This window comes from Ctenopharyngodon idella, chromosome 17 (assembly GCF_019924925.1).
Source record: "Ctenopharyngodon idella isolate HZGC_01 chromosome 17, HZGC01, whole genome shotgun sequence".
NCBI lineage: Eukaryota > Metazoa > Chordata > Actinopteri > Cypriniformes > Xenocyprididae > Ctenopharyngodon > Ctenopharyngodon idella.
This window is the reverse complement of record NC_067236.1, coordinates 10,043,814-10,064,174: the sequence shown is the minus strand read 5'-3', so window position 1 is coordinate 10,064,174 and position 20,361 is coordinate 10,043,814. Positions and strand designations below refer to the sequence as shown.

The window sequence follows — 20,361 nt, the reverse complement described above, 5'->3', positions numbered from 1 at the left end:
GTACACGCTGTACTTATAGCTTGCATGATAATCCCATCATGCATGGTAGCGTAAGTTTCTAATGAAGTCGTATAGAGTTGAAGCATAATCACATTTTTAAGCTTTGTATAAACGCAATGTATAAAAGATTCTTCTCAATTATATTTTGAGGGGACAAAAAAAAAAAAAAGAGTTTGCCTTTCCATTGGTCACCCAGACAGAAGCACTGCAGATTGTTTGGAGAGTAGAGGAACGGAGAGCTATGATGAAACTGTGAGTACGCAGGTGATATATCCCTGCACACTAGCAGTGAGGCCGGCAGCACTAAACGCCCTTCTGCATGGGGCAGAGGAGCCTCAACTTCATCAAACCCCTCGCAGGATCAGCCCCCTTCTTAATGGATTACTGCTGTCTCAGTGGAACCACACTGCAAATAATGATAGAACACCTGCAGATTAAACCATCTTACACAATACTCAATTCATTACCTTTTTCCCCAGATAAAGGCCAGCTAATAAAAATATGATTTTCTCTTGCACCGGAACAGTCACACCTTTATCCTTTAAGGGAAACAAAAGGAGAGGGGGAAGGTGATATCATCCAAAAGCAATAACGGCTATCATTGCAATTACATGGTTGCTCCATTGCAAGGAAAAAGAAAAATGTGCAGTGGTTTCGAGTGAAAATTTCAACAAAACTTTGGTACTTGAATAAAGTGTTTCACTATTTTTCTAAACTGACATTTTTTGGATTATTTAGGAATGTTACATTTCAAATATAGCATACTAATTAGCACTTTTTTTTTTTTTTTTACAAGTGTTCATATATTTGTACCAGAGCAGAATCTTTCATGAGTCAACAGATAAGAAAAATCTGACATTAAAAAAAATGAATAAACAAATATGTCGCACTATTTTGAGAAGCTTCAATATAGACTATGAAAAACCCCCCTCAACCTTGATGCATTTGGCACTGACAACCAATTCAAAGTGATTCACATAATCAGTAAAGTGTGATCTAGAGAAGTGAAACCAATGTGAAGAATGCAGTGGTGGTCTGATGCAGGGCAAAACTGGGTCACCTGGCTGCATGTAAACATGTGGGCTCTCAACAGCTCTCTCCAGGTGACACCTCATCACCGTGCTGCTAGAATGATGGCTTACACCCGTCTGGCTTGTCAAAACACTGTTTCGCAGGCAATTACCACGGTGGCCAGCCCACCACCGGGTTCGGATGGATGGGCGACACAGCCAAAGGGTCACTCCTCTGCCCATATTTCTAATGCTTTGCTCTGGTGCGGCGGGACAGCAAATTGGCTGGCGTCTGTCAGCGGTTATCTGTATTGCCGGGAACTCACAAGACATCTTGTATCTTGCCTGTATCACATCCAGACGCATCTGAAAACAGAGAGAAGTGTTTTGTGAACATATTGTCAGTTATCCGTTCCAAATCATGTTATGTTGAAAAAACAGGATGTTGTCTTGCAGTAAGAATTTATTAAGTGTGTATATGTATTTACTATGAACCAATGATTTAAATAATAAAATATATATGGCGTATATATGGCCTTACTTCAATTTGCAAAGAAAAATAAGTTGGTTTGTACTAGTTTACAGAGACTAAATAAATACACATTAATATACAGTTTATGGCAAATCCTGCAAAATCCTTTGTGATATACTTATTTACTTATTAAATACATATTATAAATTTGACTATAGTTGTATTAATTAACTGGTTATAACAGGCTGTCCGTCAGGAAATAACCTAAAATCACGAATGAATTGCATGCAAACATTCGTTTGCCATACGTATAATGTTTAGCTGTTTGAGGCAAAAATGTGAAGGCTTTTAGAGAATTTATTAAGAAGAAATATCTTTACCAACTTCGAACAGAGCTGTTTTCCTCCAGTTCACTCAAACAACTTCCCGCTCATTTGAATGGACGAGTGCACTTCACTTCCTTCACTGCGCGTGACTGACTAGCACTCGCTCTACCCGCGCGCACGTTGACCTTTCCGTTGTCATGGACACCTATAAACTTCCGGAACCATGGCGAGACTTGTGAAACTTTACAGTCAAATTGATAACATCAAACAGCAATATTTTATCAGAAACAGGTGATTAAATAATATTCGGTTCGTTACATTTGAGAACGGTCTTGTTGTGTTGTATCAATCGATGTAGGCGGGAAATAATGCGCATTTCAAAACGTTTATGTCAACAAGTTTCTTCTTCACAGCTGTTTTAATAAGATAAGAATAACAAAGACACATTGGTAAAACGTCAAGGGGATAAGATAAATCATTAATTCGGTGAACTCATACCTCTCATGTTACTCTCACATGTTAGGATTGCGGAGGAAAACAGACAGAAAGAGAATGAGGCTGCAGTCAGAATTCAGAGCTGGTTCAGGGGCTGCCAGGTGAGGGCATACCTCAGGTAAGACAACTTTTGTGATCTCATTTTCATCTGACAATATGCGTGAATTATATGATCAGTTTGTCAGTGTGTACAAACAAAGAATTAACTCTTTAAGCCAAGATTTATTTGTTTGTTTAGAGGGGAAATAAGTGGCAGTCCTGTTTCAGTTCATTCCCTAAGCTATATAAGACATGAAAAAAAAAAAACAGTTATCTGCATTTTTATAAACTTGTTACATATAATAATCATGTACTTTTATTTTCATTAATTTCTAATTTATGTATGTATGTATTTATTTATTTTAAAGTTGGCTATAAAATCTGAAGGCAGACAATTTAGAGTGCAACAGTGTAGTCCGGAATTAAAAATCCCACTCATTTTCTCCTTAGGGAAGTTGATTACTTGATTACTATTGATTATTTTAACAATAACTTATAAACCTTTAAAGACAAAACTATTTGATGGTAAATGCTTTTGTTGAAGCCATCAGCCCTCATTATTTCAACTTATTTTTTTAAATAATCACGTTTAACAGTGTAATTCTTGGTAAAAAAAAATTATTCTGCTAAAAAAATCTCCAACAATCAGGGAATCGAAACAAACAAATTGCACGTTTTGCAACTATTTAGCGTGCACTGATTCCCACGAAGCACTGCAAATGACGAAATCAAGTCAACCTCCCTATTCTATCAAAATATTCAGTCATCATGAAATCTAAATTTTTTACAATTCTTATTTTTTATGGAATATTGCAGTATTTATTATAAATTATCCCCGCACACCATTATTTTTTAAAATTATTGTGCCCTCATAATATTTAATCAAAATAGCTTCCCCTCTTTGTTGCAGCGACATCTCTTCTCTTCTCTGATGACATGTTTACTGACATGAGGGAGGAACAACCGGTCACTCACATAAGATTGCAGCAATAGCAAACCACAACCATCTAATCAATTTCAGATGGGCAAAATCAAAATCCGCGCTTTTTCTTGTTTGAGAAGCCGTTTCCCTCAGATATACGTCACAATAGGGAAGAAAAGACTAATGTAATATTGCAACTTCCATTTCCATTGTTTTTATTTTATGTAATTTTCAATGGTTTATGAGATTGTAGTTCTTTCCCTTATTGAGGCCTTTGTCTTTATGTCTGATTTTAAATACTTTTTTGCTTCAAATAAAAGATTGTAATGTTGTATTTCACCTTGTAGCTGGTTGGTTTGGTCATGGCTAATAACTCTTTAGTGAAGACTTTTTTTTAAATGCCTATGGGAAAAATGTTTCCCGAACCACTGAAAAAGTGGGCGGGCACTGTTGCACTCTATAGGCGTGACACTTTTAGGATCCATATTGTATAGGGTAGACAGATGTGTTAATGAGGACAGGCCGTATGATTCTATATTCTCAGCATATACCTGTAAGTGGTCGCTAAAGCCTAAATCTAAAGCATTTGGTCTTTAGAAGCAAGAATTAGCCAGTGCACAGGGCGCTACAGTGTGTAACCTCAACATATTTCTGTGCAGTGAGCAGACAAACTCCCAGACAGTAGGTTAATTTAGATTACTTTAGTTAATTGATCAATGTGTTAAGTGCCTAATTAAGCACAATCTAGGCTTCTTGAGTGCAGCTCCAGGGTTGCCACCATCCCTATACGCATTGATTTTTTTGAGTTATAAATGGCCTTTTGGAAATTGATGGCCATGTTGAGTTCAGAGTTGCCATAGACATACATTTAGAGGGTGGTTAATGATGAATGCAAATGTACAGTTGTCCAAGAAAGACCTACCGCGGGCAGGCAGAAGAAAAAAAGGGGACTTTGAGGAAGGAAGTTTTGATTTAATCAGTTTGAAATTACATAAGTATAATTAAACCTTGTCAAGTGTTGTTTTATTTTTCAGTCATCTGCATAAAAACGCAACATTAATACAAAAAACATGGCGTGGTTTCACTGCTCGGGTGCTTTTCAGACAAAGGGTAAAGGTAAGTTGTGGAGACATGTAATATTGATTATGTTATGATAACCCTCATTAACATTTAGCAGTTAACAGGCATGCCATGACTTATATATATATCTGGCGTAAGTTTGTAATTTGACAATTCGTATTGATTTTCAGTGGAATGCTTTTATCTCGTAGATGTTTTAAATTAGTGCTCATATTTCCTATCTTCATTTTTTAAATAAAACCTAATGGTTTTGTGGTAATAGATTTTACTTTAGACTTAATTGTTCAAGAAATTGTTGTTGTCTCAATTTTTTGCTTTATGTTCAATCATGACCTGCAGTTGGTTGCCTAATATGTTATGTCTTTCCAAAATGTACAGTTACAGTTATTGTTTTGAATTTTTTCTTTACATAACTTCTAATTTCAGTAAGTGTAATATGGAAAATTCTGGAGTGAGACAATAAATCATGGCCTCTTATTAAATATTTTCTTTAAAAAAAGGAAGAACATTTTACATGGTCTTATTTTTTTGTCTGATTTCTTTTGTTTGTGATCAAAAGTATGTATGTCTTTCCTCTACCATCATATAGAGCAGTTCATATCAAGTTTCTTTTTGAATGTGTCCCCATTGAGTGAATCATTTGTGCCTTGTGTGTCTCGTGAATATTCCTCACTGTGTTTAGTCAGTCCATTCTCAGCGGCATTCCATTGATTATCAAACTCAGCAAAGAGTATTTTACCTTCATACATCTCCATTAGTTACCAGCCTGACTTTCATAGATTTTCCCAGCCATGTCTGCATTATGTATTAAGAACAGGCACTTCCCTTCGATACAAAGTATGACTTGCCACTCCACCCTCTTATCTGCTGGTGCTTCTCCATGACTTTTATGTATTATGTATAAAGAGGATTTTATTCCTCGCATGTTAGGAAAACATCAGAGGGCCCAGTCACAATGTAATGCTATCTCCCTCTCTTCACAGACAGCATATTTTATCATGAAGATGAATTTCTACAATAAGATGGCTGTCAAGGTAAATATTTCTCTTGCTGTTTAGTGAGTGAAAAGTCAGTGGGTCACACATTTGATTTGGATGAAACCTGTAAACAGATTTTACTGGTGTGTGATAACTGCATTGAAATGTAAAGTGAAAGTGGTGTATAAAATCAAAATAGGTTTAAATATATTCAATATTTTTGAGTGTTTTTAAAATACCTTTGTTTTCTATTTCAAATAAATGCTGTTTTGAACTTTCTATGCATCAAAGAATCCTGAATTTTTTTATCAGGTTTTCCACAAAAATATTAAAGGGATAGTTCACCCAAAAATGAAAATTATTCCATGATTTACTCACCCTCAAGCCATCCTAGGTGTATATGATTATCTTCTTTCAGACGAACACAAACAGAGTTATATTAAAAAATATCCTTGTTCTTCCAAGCTTTATAATGGTAGTGAATGGCGCTCCTGATTTTGAAGTCCAAAAAAGTGCATCCATCCTTCAGTGGGTTAATAAAGGCTTTCTGATGCAAAGTGATTATTTGTAGTAAGAAAAATGTCCATATTTAAAACTTTATAAACTAAAATATCTATAGCTTCCGGCAGACTGCCTATGCAAGTCGACAAGCTCCTCTTCTCTTATCAAAATCTTCCGATATTTCTCTTTTAAAAATTCTAATTTTAGACTTCTAATTCATTACCCGTGTTTTGTTTTGTTTTGCTCTATCCTCTGCGCTTCCGCGTTCATCAATGCGTCATGCGTCAGGTCATAGAATACACTTTTGGCGTAAGTCGATTTGCATAGGTCATCTGCTGAAAGCTAGTTATTTTAGTTTATAAAGATTTAAATATGGATATTTTCTTATAAAAACCCATCACTTCACTTCAGAAAGCCTTTATTAACTCACTGGAGCCATGTGGATATCTTTTATGATGGATGGATGCACTTTTTAGACTCCAAAATCGTGAGCCCCATTCACTTAAGAGCCAGGATATTTTATAATATAACTCAGATTGTGTTCGTCTGAAAGAAGATAGTCATATACACCTAGGATGGCTTGAGGGTGAGTAAATCATGGGATAATTTTCATTTTTGGGTGAACTATCCCTTTAAGCAGCACAACTTATCTCAACATATTAAGAAATTTTCTTGAGCACCAAATCAGCATATTAGAAGGACACTGACATAATATTACACAATATTTCTGTTTTTACTGTATATTTGATCAAATAAGTGCAGCCTTAGTGAGCATTCTTTGCATTGAGAAAACATGAAAAAATCTTAAAAACTTCAAGAATTTGAATGACAGTATATTTATTTATTTATTTTAATTATTGTCCTTATCCATATTGACAAGGTAACTGAAGTCAAATCCAAAAATGAAAGAATTTGCTATCATATTTTCTCATCTTTTATAAGACCTAAAGTTGTAAAAAGGTAGCAATCTTGCATGTTCTGTTTCACAGCCTATAAATCAAACACGTTTATATTTGAGTGAGACTTTGGCACTTTTATAGAGCTAATGGTATGCATAGAAGCTTTAGTTTTACAATTGATTTTCCCTGAGGTGAAACTTTTAAAGAATTTTATAAGTCTTACAAAATTTCATAGCTTATTGAAGAATGTTGCATTTCTATGGAGGATTGCATATTTCTACTGTGATGATTGGACATCACAAGAAATGTGAACTGAGGAAGTGATTTATACGCAAATCTTTTGTGTTAAATCTAGGGCCCACCCTGCATTCTTCACTACCGCTTCTGTTATGTGAGTCTAATTTGAAACATGAAGCTTGACCTCTTCTCAGAGGTCACAGAATATAAGACTAAAGGTCCTGTCACCACTTAGACACAAACAGAAGTCGCTTAACAGGACAGACAGCTTTTATAGCCCTTGTAAAATACGGAGTGCTATGTCCGGGAAGCACTGGTAATGTAAAAATCTGATGAAGGAAAAAAGAAAAGACGACTGTGAAAACAGTCACTGAAGTATTAGTTTCAAGCACAGACTGGGTGTGTTGGATGGAAAATAAATGGACTGTCAGTTCTGTTAGAGTTTGGAAAGCTTCATGGGAACGTATGCATGATGTTTACTAATGAATGTCACTTTATACAATTGTGGTCATAAGTTTACATACCCCCCAATCAGTTGTCCTCAGTGTGTAAAGATGGATCTCAAAATCATAGTCACTGCTGGAAAAGTTCAAAGATGCAGAAAATGTTGGAAAACCAAAGAATGTGCAGGACCTGGAGGATTTTTCTGAAGAACATTGCACAGTTTAGCTCAGGACAAACAAGGGACTCATGAACAATATCAAACAGTCTTTGATCATCCAGGTATCATCACATAGTATTAATAATTATGCGTATGTAAACTTTTGAATGGGGTCTTTTTTTCGTAAATTCAGCTGTTATTTTGTCTCGTGGACTATATGTAAACATCTGTGTGATCTTTTAGAATTGATTATTCAAACGTATATCAAAAAAGCCTGTAGATTGCAACTAATCAGATGCACAGATAAGTATATGATGACAGAAAGCATTAAAGCAGAAAGGAAAGCTGTTTTCATTAAAGCTGAAAACAACAACCACTGACGCTTCAGTGTTGAACTTCTTTTTAGTCATTTCCTTTATCCTATAAAGTGTTTATCGCGCTTTTTATCAAAAGCCAATGTGTTAGCCTTTTAATAGAAATCAGTGTTTACAAGGGAGGCCTGATTTGTATTAGATCTAATTGAGCAATATGCATCATTGATTTTACTAGTCTTAAGAGGTCACAAAGAACTCAGAAACCAAGCCTGCAATTACTTTATTTAAAATTATCTATTGACTACTGATCAATGGCAATTCTTGTTTTGTTTAGTTTTTGCCTTATTATTCTTTTTTTTCCACTTTTACCTGCTATTGTTTAAGCACCTAATTAGCCTGAAGGACATCTGTCCTTTTTTGTTTTGGGTCCTCAGTGGTGCTGTCATGGTGGCACTAGCTAGCACTCTCATTCTTCATGGAGTGACAATGACTGCAAGCTCGAAAGTGACAGGGAACTTCTTTAATTTGCTCTGACTTTGATTTGTCTTTCAACTTTTAAATACTTTTTGCAATTCCAAATAAAGCTCAACTTCCTACTTTTTAACAGCCATACAGTGGAATAGTAAAGGCAACCAAATAATAATCAGGTACATGTATTCATAATCAGAACTCGTCCTTCTTTTGCAGATACAGCAGAGGTGGCGAGGCTATTATGTGAGGAAATATGTACACAATTATTATGCACGCAAGAGATATTTGGAGGGATTGACGAGGAAGAATGCGTACATCAGGTGAGAAGAATTAAAATTATTTCATTTTTTATATATACTGCTCCAAATGAAGTAATATTTGTACAGTACATAGCATTACGTTAAACTAGTGTTCACAGATGACCATTGTCTGAAATTCTTGCAAAGACAAAGGAATGTCATGCCTTTAACGGCATGTTTGAGACATATACATTAGCAGCATGTCATGCATTAATCGCCTCTGGTTACTTGAAAATGAATAACTTTATGAAATTTAAAATTAGCCTCTGATTTGCGTGTACCCCCACATTTATTAAAAAAAAAAAAAAAATCCTGCTTCGGGGGCTGAAGGAAGATGCCATCTTTTACTTTTGATAAAAACGAAGTCACTTTTTTTAATGTGACCAATATATTTTGTGGGAAAATATCTTAAGGGTTTAGCTAAAATTAAATGTAAATCTGTTAAGTGCTCCTTGGATCACTGACTCCCATACCCTGCCCCCTCCCTCCCTACTCCAGCATCTCTTTAAGTGGGAATGTTCTCTTTTAATAGGGTTTCTCACCTATGAATCACGTTAACACATTGCATTTCTCTATAAAAACACTGGACCATCATGTACTACACTGTCTGAAATGTTGGAAACTTTCTTTTTTTCCTGTTTCCCTTTTCAGGAGAGGCTAAAATTTAGTGTGGGATTGTCATGATCAATCATTCTGAGTTTTTTAGTAAGCCAATATCTTCTGAGCAGAGTGGGAAAAGAACAATAAAATGCAAGATCTGCCAGTAACTGATTAACAGAAGTCTAAAATTCAGACCGTAAATTTCCTGTTTTGTTTTATATATATATATGTATATATGGACAGATAAAAAATGTTAATTATTATATATCAGTTATTGGCTCAAGCTCACTCAGAAATTCCCAAATATTGTCTGATTAATCCACCTGGTCAGTATTAAAGTATTTTAAGTCAAAGTTGCTTGATGTGTAAAAAACCTAGGAATAGTTAGTCTTGTCTCAGTGAGTTTTGGATATCTGTCCAGCTGTGTTTTACAAACAACATCCCATTTTTTGATTGTCTGTCCTTTCTCTCTCATTCTCCCTTCTCTCTATCCGTCGGTAGACCCTGTCTGTTAGCGCATTAATTAGTTGTTTATGTAACGCTTCTGAGGTCATGATGAATCAGTCATAGATGTGAAGTGAAAGATCACTGCGCTGATTCTGACAATCTGTTCCACGTTGGGCTCAGGATCACCCACTGACTGATTAGTCACCCCTCAAAGGTCTCAGTGCCAGGATTTTAATCCGTACAGCTCCGGCGCTTGAATAAATTATTCAAAATTTTCCTAATGGTTCCCATTTAGCACAAGCAGACCAGCCCGACATGCCAATGATAGGAGGCCAGCGACTGCCCGTGTCAGGGCGGCCCCTCTCTCTCATTCTCTCTCCCTGCCAGCGGTGAAGGATCCCCCTCCTCCCCATGCAAAACGATCTGTGTCGTTTCATTAGCTCTAGCCTGACGACAAGGCCCGCTATGTTCTAGTGTCCATCTTCATTCAGTTGTCCTTCTCTGCATACCTTAATGAAGTCAAGACCCGAGTTCACCGCGGCAATTCCACAGCAAGAGTTTGTGCAATGTAACAATTTATCACTTGTCAAGAAGACACTTAAAGTTCCAGCACTTAATAAGGGCTTCCTCTGGGCTTGAGTAATTAGAACTGAGCGGCTTGCATATTTACTAAATGTGGAGTGTCATTGCCACCATGGCCTATTGCCTGCATGAATTATTTCTCTATCTGTAATAAACAGCTGGGTAATTATTACTGCCATAATCAGATAAATTTCTCTCTGTAATGTTTGAGCATGGCAAATCTTTAACTCTTTGGAAGCACAGGGGGAATTTATGGACTCCCATTGCTCAGGCTACTTTTTCCGCTCTCATGTCCCTTTCAAGGACATCTGTGAAACTCACTCCTTAACTGCAGGCCTTATTTAATGTTTTTTTTTTTTCTTTATAAACATTTCATAGTATTTAGGGCAGGTCTTTTATCAAAGAAAGACTCCAAAATACACAGGCCACGCTATGCATATGCTTAATCACACAAATTACTGCATTCATTACAGAGAAGTATACCAAATCCCATTTTATGGGCAAATTGATCTTGATGTTTTCCACCTTAAAAGCATTTAAATTCTCCTAATTAATCATATTAATTTTTTGTGTGTGTTTTCATAAAAAAAAACAACTCATAGTAGGTGGCTTTTGCTGGTTTTTGCAAATTTTTTAATTAAATTACAGTAAGTGGAAATGTGAGAATTTATAGATAATACTGAAATTCCATTATGACAAATGTCAAAAAGCACTCTAGTAATTATACTTCATATGACACACACACACACACACACACACACATATATATATATATATATATATATATATATATATTTTCGGCCATTGGCAATCACAGCGTGCTGATATACAGTCATATCGCACGGCTACAAGTGTGATATTGTGTTTATACAACAGTTCGATGGCACAAGTGTGTAAATAAATAAGAATAACAACGGAGTCTTTTATGAGGAACTACTTCCGTCCACCACTGATTCAAATCTCAAGTAGACAGTTTAACAGTTGAGTCCAAGCCTCCATTACTAATTCTGAAGTGTCACTTTAGAACTAGTAACGAAGGAACGTTGAGTTGCTTCATTGAAACTCACTGTAATATGTAGAGTATTATGAGAGAGAGATCGCCTGAGCGAGTGTATTACCTGCATCTAGCTGATATTCTTCAGGTTAATCTTATACTCATAATCACAAATTCAGCTTGAATGTCCGCTGAGGAAAGTGATATCTTTTGTCTTTGTCCTTTTAACATTTAAGACATGTGCTAGTCAATGCATTTGTCAGTTGTGTCTTGTAAGATGTTTAAAGTAAAAACAACGTCCTTGTTTCCTTGTTTCAGTCCATTTCAATATAAAAGTCTTTGCGACTGACTGACTCACTCATAAAGACAGTCATCTCATGGCATATTAATGTAACTTTCACTGATGTCAAAATCACTAACAGACTCTTTCTCAATACCAAAAAATACAGCATGTTATTTATATAAAATATTATTTATTGAACAATAATATTTAAATTAACAACAATAGCCATTATAACAGTATAAGAAGTAAAATAGGAAATAAAAACAAGCAAACAGTTCAGTCAAACGTACAAAAGCAGAGCTCAAGTTAGTACAGGATTTAATTTCAATGCAAATATAAAGTTATGACACTTAATATAGCCCTTAAGCCAAATCTATTAGCTATAATAAGTAATATATTAGTAAGACCAAAGATTGCCCGTTAAATATACCCAAAATTACATTCCGTTACAAAATAACAGTAGTATCTATAAAAAATATGGTGGGTTTGCTCGTCCGCCATGGCATTGTGAGAATGCTGAGTGATTCAAATGGTGAAACGGTTCCTGTGGAGATATTTGTAGAATATTGCATGGCTGGAAAGACCTCTCAGCCAATCAGATTCAAGAACCATATATATAAACAAAACACATTGAAAAAAAAAGGTTAAGAATAGAGTGAAGTCTGCTGTAAACAGCCTGTATTTTTGACTGAATACTATGTGCCTAGCTGTTGATAGGTAAGGGTGATTAGCACCTGGTGGATTCTACAGTAAGTGGATGCAATTCAGTGGGCCCAGGGTGCTTATAGCAGTGTGTTGTGTAAGGACACACAAAGGTCATCTGTGTTAGCTGCTCCCATGTCTCCCTACTGGCCCATCAACACTAATGAGGTTTATGTGTTACACCAGCCTTCTCTTAGACACAGATCGAGATCCCCTTCCATGGTTACAAATCTATTTGGCTTTTGTCCACTGCAGTGCAATTAATAATAAGCAGGAGATATAGGTTGACAAAGGTCACACAGACAGCGTGATGCCAAGCGGAAGAAACCGAGGCTGGTCAGAAAGCGTTTGAACAATGTGACCTCAGACCACAATAGAAAACACACTCACAGCCCAAACTACTATGCGTATTTGATTTATTTGGCGATTTACTTTTACGAGGAGAAGGGAGAGAAAAATGCATCATAGGAAAAGTAAGGTGAGTTTTAAAGGTCAGTGTACAGAGCAAAATAACTAACAGGAAGTATTTTGTGCATGTTATGTACATTATTATATTTTTTTGATGTTTTTCTTTTCACATGCTTTCAAGGCCTTGCAATATTCCAAAACATATGCATACTATGCCAACTGGGGGCAGTTTAGCCTAATGGTTAGAGAGTCTGGCTTTTAACCTAAAAGTCGCGGGTTCGAGTCTCAGTACCGGCAGGAAATGTAGGTGGGGGGAGTGAATGAACAGAGCTCTTTTCCACTCTCATTACCCACAACTTATGTTCCCTTGAGCAAGGCACATAACCCCCAATCACTCCCCAGGCGCCAGAGCAAAAATGGCTTCCCACTGCTCTGTGTGTGCATTTGGATGGGTGAAGTGCAGAGCACACCATACTTGGCTGCACGTCATGTCACTTTCACTAACAACACCCTTTGGTCATGATTCCTAATGTATTATCATACATACAAGTTTGTTAAACTATTATTTTGTCAGTAAAGCTGTTCTCTTGAGCAATCCACAAGTGTACTGAATATCGTCTGATATCTTGGGACTAAGAGGAGAGTTTACAGAAGTGTGAGCTGGAAAAACTGTGGGTTTATTTGTAGTGTTCTCTGCTTCCCAGGAGAGACCTGGAGGAATTTGCAGAGCTCCAGAGAAAAGAGAGAGAACGGATCACTCTGGAAAAAGAGGAACAAGAGAAAAACATCCAGGCTCAGAGATTCCACTTCCTCCTGAGCACTAAACAGGTCAGTGCCGAATCAATGAGATAGACATGCACGTATATCCAGGATACATATAAGTGCATTTATTTAAGGTCACAGAATCAAAAGGAACTGTGCCGATATGGTGTATGAAGATCTGCTGTAATATATTCTTACAGCAAGCTCTTAACCGCTGCGATCATTTGCTGATATATATATTCTTTTCAGAAATCCCTCTGGCTATAATGTGTCTTGATAATTATGATGAAGTGCTCTTGCCGTTGTTGATTCAGCAGCAGTGTGGGGTGAGCAGATATTTCATTTTGTGGCCTCTCCTTCATGCTTTTATGGTCATCACAGCCTCCTGTGGCCACACCGCTCATGCCATGTTCCTGCTCTGGTCACTGGATGCTTAGAGCCAGCCACACTACGAACAGGGCAAGAGGACATTGCTGCCAGCTGCCTGCAGTCTGAGGCAGGAAATCAAGAAATAATACACATCAGCTAATGGCTAATGGACAACAGATGCGAGGGACCACATGCTAGTTAAAAGATGCTTTAGTGGGAGATAAGGATAAAATATGGGTGCGTGGGCTGGGGTTACTGGTATTGACTAGTTTACCAGTCAGTTTTCTTTCTTTCTTTTTTTAACTGGTTACTGTGTACTTTTTCCTGTGTCCCATTGACTGAAAATATTTTGAAAAGTCTAATTAATAAAAGTAGTAGTATATTGACAAAAGTATTTCTAAATTTATATAGCGCTAGGGATTTTCAACCACGGAAAAGCCCTAGAAAAACATGAAAAAAAACTATCTATTATTTTTCATTTATTATTATTTAAAAAGAACTGATGATTGGATAAGCATTTTATAATGTAATATAATATGTTAAAATAATGTTTTAAAATATAATTAGTTATGATTTTTTTTTTTTTATGTTTTTGAAAGAAGTCTCTTATGCTCACCAGGGCTGCATTTATTTGATCAAAAATTCAGTAAAAACAGTAATATTGTCTAAAAAACTATTTAATATCATTTAAAATGTAATTTGTTATTGTGATGGCAAAGCTGCATTTTCAGAAGACATTACTCCAGGCTTCAGTGTCACATGATCCTTCAGAAATCATTCTAATATGCTGATTTGTTGCCATTTCTCATCAATGTTAAAAGCAATTGTTCCGCTTAATATTTTTTGTGAAAACCATGACACATTATTTTCAGGAGACCAGCATTTATTTGAACCATCACTTTTAATCAATTTAATGCATCTTTGCTAAATAGAAGTATTAAAAAAAAAATCGTACTGACCCCAAACTTTTGATCGATAGTTATATTATAAATTATATTATATTATAGGGGGGCCTCTGCGTTTGTAAATGTAAAAAATATTGTGCATATGACTATGCACATAATTCATGACGCATCCTAATAAGGACTGTCATTTAAACCACAAACCTCAATCTGAGACTTGTCAGTTGCAGGAAAGGTTTAACTCTCTTCTTAGTTTTCTCACTCTCTTTCAGTCTCTCTCAAGTCTAACTCTGCTCTCCCCCTCCCTGATTTTTCTCATTCTCACTCTGTGTCTCTACGCTGGGCAACTTATGTTCCCACAGTCTGACCTTGTCTCCGTGAAATGGATGGGTCTCCCATGGTTCATCGTTAACCAGAGAAAATTCCGCTGGACAAAAGTGGCTGTGCTGACATAGATGTAGTTCCTCGGTACGAGGGTCAACATCATTGCTCTTTTCCTGTAAGTCCGAGGCAAGTTGGGAGTTTGTGGTATACCCCCCACCATGTGACACCCAAAGCTACACTATCCAAACCGGCGCAGGAGCCTTACTGAGGCGTATTACCTGTGAAAGCTATTAGCATATATAGTAACAAAGCTTTAAAAAACTTCGGCTGCTAATTAAGCACATATGAGGAAGCATCTGATTAGAGACTAATTATTCTAGCTGTTATTCCTCAGGCCAAACCAAGAACCACTGAAGTGCTACAGTAAGATCAGACAGCTCATAGTTAGCTAGCAGACATTTACGCTAGCAGACATGACAGATGCCAGAGTGATGGATGTGTGTCCATTCAGGGGAGGTGACAAGTATAATTGTTTTGCTGTGGTCGACCGAATAAAGTGGGTTCCTTTTCCTGAAAGCTAAATGTGTTTTGCTGTGGGTTTTGCAAGGATACCTATGATGAGAGGTACAATGGAATCTGTTAGCAGTCCATTGCTAGCAAATAAGTTATTAAAGGAGGCATGAGGATGTGTTTGGTTCGCAAGGTTTAAGGGCAGTCATTTAGAGAAACAGACTTTCTCTTCATTATGCTAACAGAAGCATAACATTTTGTTCACCTTGCTTATCCAAACAACACCCTTTTTTTGTGTTTGTGTGCTCATCTTAGCGTCCGGGTGTTTTCAATTCACCGTTCAGAGCAGAGCCTGATGAGATGGAGCTGAGACTGAGAAAAGTAAAACCGCTTCTGGTGCGATCAGCTCCCAAAGAGAGGAAGACCCCTGATATAGCCCCTGATCTGTCCAACCTGATGCCAAACAGAGAGCGTCTACCACCCATTCACAAAAAGCCACAGGTGAGATCATGGCCAAGATTTCCTTATAGGAAATAGTTCATTCAAAAATGAAAAATCCTTCATCATTTTCTCACCTTTGTGTCATTTCAAAAATGTATAACTTTCTTTCTTCACTGGAAGACAAAAGGATTTTCAAGCAGTCCATATGACTTGTGTGCATTATTCCAAAACTTCTAAAGACATAAAATAAGTGAGGAACAGACTAAAATTGTTGTTACTGAAAATCTCGACTTCTGTCCTAGCTGACCTTGCTGTTTTCATGAGTAGCGATGTCTCATTCGTGAACAAATGGTTCTTTTGAGTCGGATCTCTTCAATGAATCAGAAAATCAAGTTTATAAAACCATTCTGAATGATTAGTTCATAAACCATACTAAACTGAACTCTCGTATGACCTCATTAGACTTGGAATATAGGGCACAAGTTGTATTTTATGATACTTTTATGGTCCTTTTGTCTTGTTTGAAACTTGAAAGCTCCAGTCCCCATTTATTGTAACTGCATACCCATCGTATGGGTAAGTAAATAATAATAGAATTTTTATTTTTGGTGAACTATTGCCATATTGTGGTGAAATTCAGGGAAAGATAAATATAGTGTTGTTATAGGAACTTTTATTTGTCTTTAAGCAAACTCACACTAAAGCCTTAATTTATATTCATAACAAATGTCTCACTAGGATATTATATCAATTTAAAGCATTTGTAGATGTCCCTATAGACTATTCCAATGAAATGGCCTCAAAAAGATGATAGAGTGTGGTGACAATTAACAAAAAAGATCCTAAGATAACTATGATTCAAGCTAGGATTTATTGCCGCTGTGAGATCATTTAGAAAAACTTGCTGTAAAAATGGAATAATATCATTAAACGTGCCTCTCTTCTCGCCTGGATACCGCCAAAGCATTTAGACAGCTAGATAACCGGTGATAAGCATGCCTGTCAACCCAAGCCCCTTTATTCCATGGATCCCATTAAGGGACTCTCAGCAAGGGAATACTGCAACATGTAAAGGTGCCCCGATAAAGAATATCTTTAAGTACTTCCAAATCTAGCATGTCATCTTGTCCAGCTGTGAGGGAGATTTGATGATACGTATTTGCCATTTGTGTTATTTACGGTCCATGACTTTTATGGTAACTGGTTCTTATTATTGGTTTCTATTAATGTAAAACATAAGTGAGCAGAAATGAAGCGTGAGTCATTTCTTTTTATTAGAGCCCGAGTTCTTCTCCCTGGGCTGGCTTTTCACTCCAGCTGGGCCCAGTTAGTCGGCATTCATTAAAAAAAACTGCCACATCTTTCACACAATGTGCAATAGATGAAGATGCATTATTTATCTACATTTTGCCCTTACAAAGACCCCAGAATAAGCACCCACCCTCAAACCTCTCCTCCCCTTCCCTCATGCCATCTCTCTCTCTCTCTCTCTCTCTCTCTCTCAATTATTTGTGGTCTGAGGTGGAGCCCCCTCCCTAGGCATCTCTCCCTGTGTGATAAGCATCTGCGAGTGATAGATTGATTATGTGTATTGTTAGGGGAAGTAAGGGGATTGGTCAGTGCCAGGTGCTGATCTGGTCTTGATAGTATCAAGGGCAGAGAATGTTGCGCCAGCATGAATTAAAAACAGCAATGTCTGAAGGTCACATTTAAACTAACAGCAACCAAAACAATAAGTTATGCATGTGGAGCCATGCCACAAGTGTGTGCGCGCCAGTTCAAAACCTCGCTTCGGTTTAAAAAGTATATAGCATAACTTTATATTTGGGCAATTAAACACATCTGAAAACTTGTGATAAACATATCAGTTATTTGTGTTCAAAATGTTTGTGGTACAATACCATATCTGTCCAAAATGAATGCCATACCATGGTAATTCTATTAATTTTGGACAGGTAACATGGTATTGTTTGCTTACCATATTCATATGCCATGGTGTTTACTTTTTATTAGCATTGTTGAATGTATAATAGTGGTTAAAGTTTTATTGACGCAGTTAAGAAGTCAAGTCAAACTTTATTTTTAGAGCATGTGTAAGCCAACAGAATTTGACCCAAAGTGCTTTACAATAAAAAAAAAAAAAAAATATATATATATATATATATATATAGTACCTGCAAGAGAACAATACACTCTTGACAGCTCCAAAACTTCAGATTTCATCAAAATGTAATGTGACATTAAGCGATTGAGAACGTATAGACAACTCAGTTATTTAAAGTCACTTTAATTGATTCAATTAAAGTGTTGATATAAATGAACTACAAACTCTTTATGTGACTAGAAAAAAAGCCCTTATAAGAGTAAAAATGTACCTGAAAATAAATTACACGGGTATAATTTATTTTCTTAATAAAAATAATTTTGACATGGCTATTCTATGTTTGCATGTATATTTGGTAGTGAAATCTAGTGCATTTACTTGAAGTCTGTACTACCTCGACCTCTTTAGGGCCTTCATTGTATGGTCAACGTATCATTATCAGCACTGGTCAGGTGTGTTAATGTCTTAGATGAAAAGACTGGGGCTTTCGAGGGTCCAGCTGGCCGTCCACAGGGGCCTCATCAATAATGAGGCGGGCGGGTCTGGGCAATAAAACATTTACCTTATTCCCCGTACCTGTCAGGGGCCCTTTCGCCCAGCTCTGGAGGTGCAGCAGCAGCGGCAGCGGCCCCTGGAGCCAAGCCTGCGCGTGGCCACATCCATCACTGCCCTGGAGGAGGCCAGAGAGGAGCTCAAACGGCAGGAGTGGAGGACTCGCGTCATCGACCAGACGTAAGTTACACACACACAATGTACACATCCCTAGAAGCTGCAGTAGAGAAATGCTTGTATGTATTGATCTGGAGCTGAATATAGTCAATGGCACATATTCTGTAGCAGTACTTGATAATGAAGTGTAAATTCATTGTACAAGATCTCAATAAGATCCAAAAAAGTATTTGGACACTTATGTACATTAGTGTGGCTTCAATTACTCACCCTCGTGGCATCTATGAAACACGAAAGACAAACGTCTTTCTCTCTCTCTCTGTATAAAATGAATGTCAGTGGTGTCCTAAACAATGCTGACTTTATTATATGGACAAAAACAGTTGAAACATTCTTCAAAATATCATCTTATGTGTTCCACAGAAGGAACATACAGATTTGGAACAACATGAAGGTCAGTAAATAATGACAGAATTTTCATTTCTTTGCTGAACTATGCATTTAAGTAACACTTTAAAACATATAAATGGCATTGCATACTGTAAGTGTCCAAATACTTTCTGGAGCCACGTACTCTTATCTTATAGTGGGAGCACTACAAGATATGAAAGTGAAAGTGAAAGTGACACGTAAAGGCCAAGTATGGTAACCCATACTCGGAATTTGTCCTCTGCATTTAACCCATCCAAGTTAGGAGCAGAGTATTGAGTAGTGAACAAACACACACTGCAAACCATGATACACACCCAGAGCAGTGGGCAGCTGTGGCACCCAGGGAGCGATTTGGGGTTAGGTGCCTTGCTCAAGGGTACCTCAGTCATTTCCTGCCGGTGCTGGAATCGAACCAGCAACCTTTGGGTTACCAGTCGGACTCACTAACCATTAGTAACCATCTAACCATCTTGTACAGTAAATTTACACTGCATTATCAAGTATGGTTAGGGCTAATTTTAATTTTTGGGTAAACTTAAGTGTCCAAATACTTTTTGAGGCCACTGTAGATATTAATATGTGCATAAAATTATTTTTTCAAGTGTAATAGTGTAAATTGTTGAGTGCTTAGACTCTATTTGTGACATTGTATAGATGCACATTAATCACACAACAAGATAAACCCCACACTTTATTCTCTCAAAGTTTGAAGCAGATGGTAAAATCTCAAGTGGAGTTAGTTGCTAAATAACTTAACAAACAACATCAACTATTAATAGCCCTATACTGTTTCATCCTTGCTGAGACATTATTAGCATTATTAGTCTTCTCTGTTATATAATTATTGAGGCAGATTACCATAATAAATACTGTATTTTTTATGTTACTTCAGTGCCATCTCTGCTTTAAAACCCTTCCGTTTTATTTTAATTACAAGCTAAATGTGCAATGTTTTTTAATCATGTTTAATTTTTTTTCTTCTTACTCCGACTTTAAACAGTAAATTAGCTAACCCCATTAACACAGAATACCCCAAACAGGCTGTAATAGGAGAGGTGGTTACTGTGTAAATCGTATTATACATGTGGTGTCTGCAGGGCATGGCAAAGCATGATTAGAGTCTTTTTGATCCAGGATCCTATTCTCGTTTCCCGCTAATTTCCTCCAAAATGTTTCAAAGAGCCACTAA

At 36.8% G+C, this 20,361-nt stretch overlaps 1 protein-coding gene across 1 annotated transcript in view; it reads left to right on the top strand.

Moving 5' to 3' along the window:
• Positions 1–1,946: 1,946 nt before the first annotated feature.
• Positions 1,947–20,361, top strand: part of spata17 (spermatogenesis associated 17) — a 31,530-nt gene continuing 13,115 nt past the window's right edge. The window contains exons 1-8 of the mRNA XM_051869263.1: positions 1,947–2,099; positions 2,332–2,421; positions 4,299–4,380; positions 5,328–5,378; positions 8,561–8,664; positions 13,364–13,487; positions 15,842–16,027; positions 18,655–18,803. Coding sequence (XP_051725223.1) covers positions 2,032–2,099; positions 2,332–2,421; positions 4,299–4,380; positions 5,328–5,378; positions 8,561–8,664; positions 13,364–13,487; positions 15,842–16,027; positions 18,655–18,803 — 854 coding nt within the window. The 5' untranslated portion in view covers positions 1,947–2,031. The remainder of the gene's footprint in view (positions 2,100–2,331; positions 2,422–4,298; positions 4,381–5,327; positions 5,379–8,560; positions 8,665–13,363; positions 13,488–15,841; positions 16,028–18,654; positions 18,804–20,361) is intronic.